The sequence below is a fragment of the Phasianus colchicus genome, chromosome 16 (assembly GCF_987193195.1).
Source record: "Phasianus colchicus chromosome 16, bPhaCol1.hap1.1, whole genome shotgun sequence".
Lineage (NCBI taxonomy): Eukaryota > Metazoa > Chordata > Aves > Galliformes > Phasianidae > Phasianus > Phasianus colchicus.
The window spans coordinates 7,644,784-7,657,043 of NC_143451.1; the positions used below are offsets into that span (position 1 = coordinate 7,644,784).

General features: G+C 41.0%; 1 protein-coding gene across 1 annotated transcript; it reads right to left on the reverse strand.

The window, feature by feature from the left end:
* Positions 1 to 1,462: 1,462 nt before the first annotated feature.
* SMIM10L3 (small integral membrane protein 10 like 3) lies at positions 1,463 to 6,781 on the reverse strand. The gene is made up of 2 exons (XM_031606531.2): positions 6,487 to 6,781; positions 1,463 to 5,011 (listed from the first exon to the last, which is right to left on the reverse strand). Exons 1-2 carry the CDS (start codon positions 6,670 to 6,672, stop codon positions 4,991 to 4,993), a joined length of 207 nt encoding a protein of 68 aa, XP_031462391.2. The 5' UTR covers positions 6,673 to 6,781; the 3' UTR covers positions 1,463 to 4,990.
* Positions 6,782 to 12,260: the final 5,479 nt, after the last annotated feature.

Below are 12,260 nucleotides of genomic sequence, written 5' to 3' on the forward strand. Positions count from 1 at the left end.
AACTTTAAAACCTCATGCAAGCTTTTTTCAGAAAGTTGTATCATTGACTTAAAAAAAAAAAAAAAAAGAGCCTTGAAGCTGGAATCATTGCATTTTAAACGTCAGCCACAATGTATTTGATGAGCCCTGAACTGCAGTTACAGTTCTCATCTGACAGAGGTAATTCATCTTGCTTTGAAGGGAAAAAGCAGGAAAATGTCATGCTGACTCCCTACTGCTCTGCCAGATACAGCACTTGTCATACAGCCGAGTCACCCTTGGATACTTAAATCTCTACATGGTTTCTGTCAATTTGTTATTCATAATTAATTACAGGGGAGTGTTTCTGAAAAGGAACAGAATTTCAGCATATGCTTATGTTAGAGTTTATGGGAAGGGAGGAGAAGGCAGTTACAGGTAGGACCAGGCCATAATTAAAAAAAAAAAAAACACAAACAAAAAGCTTGGCAATAAGCTGACATGTTGGGCAAGTAGGGACAGACTTCTTCCAAAACTTGAAAGAATGTGTACTTTTAGCATATATATACACATATGAGAGGGGCAAGGGAGGAGAGAAAAGGCAGACTTTGGCAAAGTTGAAGAAAGTGCAGTCTTTACAGTCTTGAGAAGAAAAAAAAACCACCAAACAAAAACACTGAAAAATCAAAATGCTGAAAACTATCTTCAGTTCAAACTGTCTCATGGTGCAAGATGATGCACACAAATGTTTCCTAAGATTGCACTGGCTGTTACCACACTGCGAATTACAACACCACCTCTACTTCATTTTGCATTGTAATGCCAGAAGGTAAATAATAGTTTACATAAGCATCCAACATCATACTGTGGTAATACGGTTTTTTACCCACATGCAGAGTTCTGTGCACACATTTAAAAGTGTATTTTCTGCTTTTAAGCAGTACACCATACAGCCAACTTCCATTAAGCATATGTTTGTGGGAAAATATTAGGCAATTATCTAAATACTTAATATTTTCTTAATTTGTCTTCTAATGGTAGAAAGAACTCTTTGCTGTGTAGTGCAGGAGGGATCTGGACACTGATCAATGAACTTTTAAAAAACAAGAGTTCTTCAGCAGAAATACTCCTTTTCTGCAGCAACAGAACAGCAAGGTGTGAGAACTGGAAGTAGAAAGGCAACTCCTGGTTCAGTTTAGAGATCCCCTGCCCCTTTTAAAACTTATTTTTCTGTACTATAATCATCCCAAAACACCCCAACACCACATGCACTCAGAAAAGCGGTTCCACACATGGCTTTTTGAGGCCACAAAACTCCATGCAAACCTGGTTCTTAGCTGAGGCATTTTCCATCTTCTGAGATGAGTTAATACCAAACATTTGTGGGGAGAAAGGTGGCCTAAACCACACACTGTGTTTTATTTATATATATATATATATATATATAAATATTATATATATATATATATAATATATATATATAATATTATATATATATTATATATATATATAGTTGCAAAGGACGGATATCATTTTGGCTAACTATTCTTCCCTAGAGAAGGAAAAAAAAAATCCATTTGAGCATTGACTCCATCAGTGAAACAGTTCTATTAGTGCAAGAATAGTGCTTTCCATTTATGGCCTTCCCAAGCTTAAAGTGCAGTATATTATGTGAGATTTTAGCCTAACAAGTATCATTTATTTGAATTTCAGAAGGAATGTTTCGAGTCAAAAAGTTACCTTTTAGGCCTTAAGCAATAAAATCTAAGACAAAGCACTATAACCTATCCTAAAAATGAATGAAATCCACAAGATATTCTTTAAATTTTATGTTCAATATACATATAATACATAAAACCCCATCGTATCACTTAACTGCATTGTATCTGTATTTAAAGTGATCTGGTAACAAGGACTTGAAGGCCACTCAGTACAAGTTTTGCTTAAAACAGGACTATATTGCCTGGACTGTGATACATAGCATGGTTCAGGATTCCCTCCTGCACAGACTTACCAGTAATGAGACAGCCCTTGGCACTGTGCACACATTGCACTTTACCAGTGGCTTCCCTCATTTTTCCTTTTTTTTTTTTTCTTCTTTTTTTAAATGATCATTAATAGTAGACAAGTTAAAAACTGGATTAGTAATGTTATGCCTTTTGCTATTCCTCTTGCCTATTAACATTACAATACTAAGAAACTTCTGTTCTATGCAACTCTGGTTCCCAAAAATACGTAGCTCCTAAATGATGTACAGCAGGGAAGGGAATCTTCCAGGCTGTAGACTCTCTACATAGGAAATTCAAGCAATCAGTTGTGGACTGTGTTTGGGGACAGCTTTACAAAAACAAACAAGAAAGCCCACAATGCAGGAAGAGAGTATTTCTGTACCAGTACAGCTACTTAGAGAAGTCAAGGTGCAGTTACACAACTTCTACTTTTTTAAGCAGCCAAGCCAGCTTTAACAGCCTCCAGCTCATTCCCCATCTTCATCCCTTTACTCACAGCTCTGCCAGCTGTTTTTAGGGTTTACCTGTATACAGATAACTGTTAACATCATCACTCAAATAAGCTACAGGCTTTTGGGGGAAAGTGTCTTTGTGCCTTAGTTTTGGGGTTTTAGATCTACATTTACTTAAGCAATCTTGGTTCATAAACACCTGCAGTACTACCACTGCAAGGGTGAAAAACTGCAGTAGTGGAGATGGGAGTGAATAGGCTGAGCTGTTTGACTAGAAGGACACTATTGCTGTCAAGATATTTACTTACAGTACACAATCCATTGCTACTTTAAAGCTTCTGGTAATTTTGAGACTGGAAGTCATAGCCAAAAGTCTAGAAGTTTAACGATGAAAAGTACACACGAGGGAAAAGGTTACTTTCTAAATTAAAGCAAATGGCTTTTTATTTCTTCTAACATCCAGAAGAAATAATCAGCCAGCTGGGATAATAAAAACACAGCACACCACAGGAATTAGTATACCTAACTTTCAGCACTACAGTAAAGTTAGTCCAGCATGTCTCCCTGTCACACCGCTAACCAGCATCTCACTTCATAATCAAGGACTTTTTTATGCTGGTGTGCTTAAAAATAATAATTAGAAGCACCCCTAGCTTTTCAGATTAATGCAGTTCAAACTAAATACCACATCTGCTTTGAAGTGAAGTAAGTTAGATAGCAAAAGTGACACTTAGCCTGACAGTCACTGGCATGAGTTTCGTCCCCATTAAATCCCTACTTGTGACTTAAGAGTGAAGAGTTAGCTGAAGGCACAGGCTAACCCACCACATCAGCACCTCCCTCTTCAGGCAAGTCCACAGAGCACACTGAGCCTACCTATAACAAAACTCCCTTCACTGAAAAATGATGGACAGAAAGTTCAAACTCTGACTTTCTGCACAATGAGTTTCTCCACTGATGTGTCCATGGGAACATGTTTCACAGTTTCTTATTCAGAAGCAGCTGTACTGATTTCAACATGCTTTCTCCATTCTTTGCTAAATCCTGTAATCAGAAGTCTGTGCCAAAGTCAACAGGCCCAGAAATGATTACTTATGCTTCACTGATAACAACTGCTGTTTCAAGGAATTTTTGTTAGAAATTATTTATAGTGCCTACTGTAGCCCAATAGAGCTACAAATCCCACCCTTGAATCCAGTACCACCCCTGAAAAGGATCACTGGAGAGAGCTGTGCTGTACTGAAAACCATCACCCCAATGGCTTTCCTATTCAAAGTGTTTTAAGGACTGATACTTTAGAGTTGGTTTCATGCTGGGAATTCAGTTCTATAAGCAGTGGCCTCATTAGAAATGGTTGTAAACAGCAGCCAGAGTACTCAGCAAATACAAAATCTTAAGAAAACAAAAGATCTGTGTTAAACAGTCAAATTGAGTTCTACACTCATGTTAATGGGACACTTGAGGTGTCCCCAAAAGTTTTGAGATTAAGAATTCTTTCCACTCAAAGGCAGATATTCTGTACTAAACAAAAGTCCCTATTATTCCCAAGGCCAGTTTTACCAGCAATTACACAAATGCAATTTTTACTTTAGCTATCCACTTATCACTACAACCTGAACAGTAACCTTGTTTCTGTCTCTCAATTAAGTTCCTATTAATGTTTAAAATCATCATTACTAAAATTTTAGTACACTTTTATCTTCACTACTTCACACCAGAGACCTGCTAGTGCAAAAGCTAGCACAGGCATTACTAGTTGCATGACATAAAAACTGTTAGTCACATATAGTACATCTGAAAGCATCTTCTTACATCCAAGTGTTTGCTCTGAAGTAACAGGGTTTAAGTAATAAGGAAAAATACAGTTGTTTAAGAGTCCCATTGTAAAACCATTCAGAGAGGCAACTGGAGCAGAATAGAGATCAGGAAGTCCACCCAACTCCAGCTCTCCAGGAAGTGCAAGCTGCAATTCATTCCCTATGATGCTGCTCGCTTCTAATTCCAGAAACTGCAGTTCTTGATGACACTGCAACTTTCCCAGCCACATGTGTGCAAAATATGCAGTGTTGTCTCCTGGGCAGCATGAGCTAAAGTCTCCAGCAAAACTACAAGCTTTCTCCAGCCAGCCCATTACTGAAATGCTATTAATGCAGTGAGAAACCCCATCAAGCCTGTCTTTCCCAGAAGAAAAACAAAGACACAATGAATCTTTCCATAAAGCCGCTACATTTGAGTTTCTCCCTGCTGATTCACTCAAATTCAAAGGCATTTCTGAGCCAAGGTAAGGCGGAGGTATATTATTAAAGAGAGAACAATTCCTGATGTTAAAATAAAATAATTCTTTTTGTAAACTGCTACTATGATTTTGAGAGTTGTTCAGTACGGAATGTATGTGTGCCAAGTGAGCTGCTGCCTCGTGATGATCTTGGCCACCATCACATACTCTTTCCAGGTTTAAATAATCTTTCTTCATATTCCTATAGAAGATGAGCATAGCTTTGCTGTTTCACAGCAGGACGAGCTTGAAGAACACGATTGACTCCAAATAGTACAAGCAGCACAAGTGACAAATCAGTGGATCTCAATATGGACCTAAAGAGAAAGAATACAGGAAGTTATTACGTAAAATCCCCACCCCATTTTTTTTTTTTCCTCCCAAGCTCATCTTGCAAGATGCCTCATCTTTTCTCTAGATCCTAGTGTCACAGTGCCAGGATATAGAAAACAAGAATTCTTTAATATAAAGAGTAGCCCAGCTGCAGAATGTGAAGTATTCCAAAGAGACAGCTCTCCTTACAGCCTGCTTTGAACACATACAAAGGGGCAGGAGGTATAGCCAACACAAGTTTGCTTTCTGCAGCTTCAGTGTAACCTCTTACCAAAAGGGAATTTGTAGCAAGCATCAAAGTGAGTCAGCAAATGAGAATTCATTGTGTCACAGTATGATTTCCCACTAAGTGAAATGCAGTCTGTGGCTGATCAGAGGCTTAACATTAAAGGCTAACACTAGTTATCTTCCTGTAAACAGAAGCACATGCTGGAATCAGGGACATGGTGTGAAGAGGTTCCAAAGGAACAGATCACAGCGCCCGCCTGCAGAGGGAAGGGTGCAGCTTGCACTGTGTCCAAATGGGGAGCTGATGTCGTTACAAGAGAGCTATTCCATTCCAGCACAGATAAGAAGCAAAGGCAAGGCATTTTTAGCCACCAAGGTTATTACTATGCTACGTGTGTAACTCCTGGCAGTGTGGCTCGGGATCAAGCTTCAGCACTGTAGGACAAATGAGTCCCAAAAATAAAAATATGAGACACTGCATTCTGACCCCCTTTTTCAGCTTACCTTTCACAAGTCACAGACTGCCACCAGACCGATCTTTCAGCACTCACCCACCAGCCAGATGTCAAAACTGGCACTGCAGCTGTATTTACGAGCAGACAGCAAGAGCCAGCCTTTGGCTGCAGCAGATGCCAGTTGGGAAAGCCCACAGCTTGCTTTTGTTACCAGTAAAAAGCAAAGCTTTCATTTCAGAGCAAAACAAACAGAACTTCTCTACAGTGCAAGAGCAAGTAATTCAAGTCTTTAGGTCAGAGCCCGTTCAGGGAGTCCCACGTGGCGTGGAAAGTCTCAGCACAGGAGAGACACAACTTAAATCTGAGCTGTCATTTGCACCGAGTGACATCATTATTTAAAACTACCTCCGTGTTTCCTCTGTTCCAGTTGCTCTCGGTTTTGAGAACAGAAGCTGAAGCAGGAAATTGTTCTATCACACATCAAGATGCGTGTGCCGATGTATTTACGCGAACAATGACTGAGGAGCAAGGAACAGCTGAGGGGAGACTCAGGCGGGGTTCAGGGGAAGGCGCCGCCCCGGAACCCGCACTGCCGGAGCTCGGGAGCGCCGGGGCCCCGCGCGGAGCCGGACTCGGCGATCCTTGAGGGTCCGAACCGAGCAGCCCCGCGGTGCGATGCGTCCGAGAGTCACGGCACGAACAGCGAAGCCCCGCGAAGCCCCGCGCCGGCTGCGGCTCCCCCCGCACGGCTCCCCCCGCACGGCCCCGCCGCCCACCTGCAGCCGCACGTTGAGCATCATGGAGGCGACGATGTAAAGGTACGGGAAGTTGATGCGGAGCTTCCAGGCCAGGTCGAAGAAGATGAGGAGGGTTCTGGTCAGCCCCTTGCAGAACACGCCGTACGACCTGGCCGCGGCCGACTGGGAGAGCCTGGCAGCCAGGGCGGACAGTATCACCGCCATATACCCCCGCCGCGGCCCCGCCGCAACGCCCGGGCCCTCCGCCGCCGCCCCCTCCCCGCGCCCGGCGCTGGGTGTCGCCAGCGGGGAGGAACCCGCGGCCGCCGGCGCCCTGAGTGTGACGTCACCGCCTCTCCCCGGCGCGCATGTCCGCGGAAGGGCGGGGCACCGGGGCGGGGCGCGCTGACCGTTGGAGCGGGCGCGGCCGTTGGAGCCCGCGGGTTCCCTCAGCGCTGCCTCAGCGCTGCCGCTGTGCCTGTGGGTAACGTGCCCAGAAACAGACAGCGGGTGCCGTGTTTGAAGGTGTTGAATCTCGAGAGAAAAAATAAAAGGCCCTTTTCTCTCAGCACTGGTTTTTCACTCAACTAGCTTTGGGTAACTGTGACATGAAACGGAACAACTAAACCGTGGATGTAAATTCACGGTTAAATAATGTTTAGTGCCACAGAATCGAGAGAAATCCTGATACAAAGTTGAATATGCTCCAGAAAATGCAGACAGTAGGCTCCTTTTTTCACTAAAATAGGCCATAGTGTTAGTCAGTCAGTCCTTAACAGCAAGCTAGCAACAGTGTTGATTTGGATCTAATTATTTAACTCCACACTATGTTTGATGAAATAAAGTTCACCTTTCCGGCAAAGAAATGCAACTTGCAAAGAAAATGCAATTGAATGCCAAATAAAGGGTTCCGCCACGTCAGGGTTTGGAAATCAGCTGCTCCTTTAGACAGTGAGATCCCCAGAGCCACCCCACACATTCTGCTTTGATTTCAGCTCTGTCACGGTGCTAAAAATCCTTCCTTTTCAATTGAGACAGCACACTGATTAATGTGCAGAAGTTCAAGACTATTGACATGCACTTCGTAGCTGAGAGCTGCAGAAGTCGTTTCCCGTCAATTCAATGCCATCTTTTCATTTTGCTCCCTAACCCTGACTCACCTTTCTCATGCATCTGACAAATGCACCCTTATTGTTTAAGTCCTTTCATGTTTTATTTCATTCTGCCGAAAATTTCTCCTTAGGAATTCAAATATTAATTCCTCTGTTCAAAGAAAGAATATTGTTAATCAACGTTACTGACTTGTCATATTTTCAAAAGGTACTCTGAAGCCTTCTCAGCTTAATCTGTTATGATGAGGAATAGTTTCTCATGGGCTTTCTGTAAGGATTTCTCTGTTTTCCCTTAAGGCTCTTAAATTACCATATTTCCAAAGCAAGAGGAAAAGTTAGGTCCCAGATGTGCCTACCACAATAGACCACTATTATCTACCAGCATCCTCCTGTTTAACTGCCTTCCTTCTGGTTTTGTGGCCAGGTGTGTGCACAGAACAACCCTCATGACTTTGGTCAGCTCTCCAGGCAAATATACTGTGAGCTCAATATTTGACAGAGAGAGCTTAGAGGTATTTATGCTTAGTTTCTTTCTGCTGTATTTTTATATGCATTGCTATGTATGGAAAATCGGCATAGAACAATTGATAAAATGATTGCAAAATACTGAAATCATAACAGAAACTTGGAAAAGGGAGAAGTCTGATATTTTAGACAATAAACCATTTTGTTCTCTTCTGTTCCTATAATCTTCTGTGCTCTTTTGGACTGAAAGTTCTGTTAAAAAGAAAAAAAAGCCAGCTGGTTTCTAACAAACGTCTTCTTGTAAGTGGGTGTTTTAGGGCTGCAGGGAAAGCTGTCAGCAGCTCGGCAGGCTGTGTGCTGGTGCAGTGCCTGCCTTCCCCACTGGTGATCAGCCTTGGCACTCCACAACCCCAGGCACCCCTCTTACGGTTTATTGTCCCTGCTAACAAAAGCGCTCTGCTCATTCTTTTGGTTCATGCTGTTGCCTGGCTTTGAGCCCCCTCTCTACAAAATCTTTCAGAAAATCAGGTATACAGCAAACTGCAGATTCTAGAAACAGTCCTGTCAAGTGCCAGATGTGAGTGAGGATACTGACAATACGAACAACTCTTGCAGAAGCCATTGTGTGCTGTGCAGCACTGTGCAGAGCATGTGCTGAGGAGCACTCGTACTCCAACATATACAGTCTTAAGACACGAGACCACATTTGAAGCAGGTATTTTTCATCAGTGTAATAAATGCAAGACTAACATTAAATCAAACTAACTTGCTGCCACCAATATGCAGAAATTCCAGTCACCCAACTACTGCATCTCTTGCTGAAGCAGTTGTGGTCGATCTGTGCCACCATTAACCTGGAATGTTCCACAAAAAGGACAATTTCTAATTGTTATATTTAGGAACTGCGGAATAAATCAAGCAGCTTATTTTGGGACATCTTCCTCTTCACAGGAAGTGTTACTTAGCAGCGTACCAGCATACATTCCTTGGGAAAAAGGGAAGTTTTTCAGATAAAAATTCTTTCAAGAGAGAAGTAGGCTTCTTAACACCCCCCTGTCCTCAGGGAAACTGACCACAGAAGGCCTGCTCCTTTAAACTAGTAACACTGAATGGGTTTCAGTCATGGTTAAACCTTTATCCTCTTCCTCAGTATCTAGAAGTTGATTTATGTGAACTGCTTGATGCCAAGATAGGAGATGTTGGAGGGAATCTCCAGCTTTCACATCTGAAATGCCTCACTCACTTAATGACATGATTTGCCTTCAGATGGCAGAAAGGCTTGTTCCCTTAGTTATGCTGAGGTATCTGCAAGCAATAAAAAAAACTGAAGGAGCACAGAGAATACTCAGATCTTGTTAATTACTATATAATGGTGTCTCTATTCCAAAAAACTTAAAAAGTCCCACTGCCTCCAACAACAGTTCTCACTGTAGTAATCACTGCCTGTTACTGCTTGCTAAACATGAGGGTAGGCAGAAGTGAATGCAAAGCCTTATGTGGTTCTTGTAACTGAAATTCTTCACAGAAGAGGTATTTTTCAGAAGCTACCTGAGGAAAGTACAGGGCTTGTTTCAATTGTATGTACCAGCTACATCATCTATGCTAACATCACATTAATGTGATGTGATTTATTTTACAATGCTTCATTATTAACATATTTATATATTAGCGTTTTATTTTCACATTCCTTTAATCTCATCACTCTGTTGCAGCAAATGCTGACATTTAAAGCTGTGGTTCCTTTTTTATTGCTGGCATTGGTTCCTCTAGAGCAGACTGAGTACTAAATCTGAACAGCATACACATCACATGCTATTGCAGGGTTTTTTCAAGGCTCAGGAAACTAATCATGCCAAAAATGTCTGCTTAGAGCATCTACAAAATGGTGCATTATTATTTGCAGATTATATTCTTTTCTAACATGAATATTATGTGGTATCTCTCCAACTGCAATGATCTCTGCAATGATGGCCTTGTTATTAAAACTGTATTCAGTTAGCATGGCACAGGTACATAACTAAAGAATGTAAAGATCATGAAGCAAAAACCTTCAGAATCTTAGGCAATTGCATTAGGTGTGAATGTGAGGTGCTAACTGCTGACCCAACAGCCTGAATAAGTCCTGTGCTGATTGAAAAGTGGGAAAGCAAAGGAGTTTAGTGAGTGACAGGCAGGACACAGAGGCAGATGGAATGAGTCCAGCAGGGAATTTCAGATGCCTGGTCCTGTGAATCGAGATTTCCTTCTACCAGTATCCCTAATACTGTATCATTAATAACCTGACTTTTACCACCAACTCAAATGAGGATAAAATACTTAAGTTCAGTTTTTTTTAGACAAATCTTTTAGCTATTGTGAGATAAAAAAGCATTTGAAAACCCTATTTTTCTCCAGTCAAAGAAATCTCATTATTTTGTGTCATATGTTGCTGGGTTTGTTTGTTTGTTTTGGATTTACTTTTGCATCTGATTTTAATTTTAATACAAATATGTAAAGAGAGAGTAGTGCAGCACATGCTGAAAGCCTTACTCCACCCTCTTATACTTTGTGATTCACCTTTGCTTCGTGTAAAATTGGCTCCTGCATTTCTTCAGTCTGACATCTAATTTCAAGTGTCTGTGAGCTACAATTACAGCTTTGTGCCCCTCCAAGAGCTGTGACACTCTCTAGAAGGGCACAACTTCACTTTTGACGCAGATATTTTAACATGCTATTTCCTGAAGGCAATCAAGCAGACCTGCTGTCAGCAGGAAGTGCCATCCAGGAGTAGGAGAATGCATCTATGAATCACTCTTAGGTGTTCTGTTTTTTTCCCTATCATGTTTCCTTGTACGTACAGTGTGTACTGGTACTTCCCTACTTCTCTGCTTATTTATTTGTGGCTTTATTAATAAACTATTATGATAAAGAGCACAGCAGTGGTTTGAAAGATGCTATAAAAGTGCAAAATATTATTGTCTCTGTAATGCTGTCATGATGAATAAAAGTTTCCAGTATTGCATCAGTGTGATTACCCTGCCACTCCCCATCCACAAAGGATAATAATCTTCCTTCGGTGCCAGCACACGCACAATGCACACATTCAGACAGGCTCCCAAACAATTTAAATGATGATTTCCTCTCAATGTCTAAGAAAAACACTTGAAACAATTGCAATGGGTGATGGATGATAAGGTGAACAATATTAGGACTGACCTAAGCCTCAAAATTATGGTTCATGACCTTATCCTTATCAGAATTATGGAAAGGTTTATAATTGGTTATAGCTACTGCCATTCATTCTTTGCTTTTTGCATGCTCGACTGTGGATTGCATCTGTAACTATTCTATATGCCATCCAGCAGAGCAATCATACTTACTAAGCTGATCATTTTTGCATTAAGATGTTTGTTAGTAACCTCTTACTCGCCTGCTCTGTCTTCCATCCTGTTCTCTAATTTCACATTTCTTCTACTTTGTCAAACTGTTTCTGTGCCCACTTCTCCTTACAGTCTCTGGGGAAACAAATAACATATCTGCAAAGTGTTAAACATTATGCACCACATAAGTGAGCTTTTTTCTTTTTAAAATACCAATATGCTGGTGAAACAAAAATGATGTAAGAATTAACTGAAGCCTAGATGAAAATGTATTAAAGTCTAGTAATAGAATAATAGTGCATTGTGTGCTGTAAGGAACATGCACACAAGTAGCAGTTTGTCCTCCAGGGCATGTACAGAACTCTTACCTGGAGAGAGGTTAGGATTTTAAATTCAAAATATCAACAATTCTGGAGTGAATAAATATGTACAGATGTGGGAAAAACAGCGTATGACTCTGTTCCTCTCATCATTATCCAAACTGTGATGCTGTTTGTAATAACTAACAGTAAATACTCATCTAGATATTTTCTAATATCAGCATTTACAATCCAATTAGAATTGTCAGTTAGAACATACTCAAAGCATACTGTGTTTTAAAATAAGTCATTCTTGGCAGCGCTTAAACTAACATCTCAAAAGAATCAGAGGAGCACTGAGAAGGAAATGCATTAAAATATATAGCTTGTTTCATGACAGGATCGTTAATGCCCTTTGTGCTAATGTCAGTGTTTCCACCATGATTGCTTTATCCTTGTCTTTCTATGCTATTTTGTAATTGTGTAAATTTCATTGTGATTTTTTTTCATGAAACAAATTCCAATCATCCATGTGGGTAAAAAGGAAATGGCAGAGGAACTGGGAGGTGGGGAAATCA

Coding starts and splice junctions, on each gene's coding strand:
- SMIM10L3 (XM_031606531.2), bottom strand. CDS start 6,672: ATGGCGGTGATACTGTCCGCCCTGGCTGCCAGGCTCTCCCAGTCGGCC. Junction 5,012..6,486: donor TGCTCAACGTGCGGCTGCAG/GTGGGCGGCGGG, acceptor CTTTCTCTTTAG/GTCCATATTGAGATCCACTG.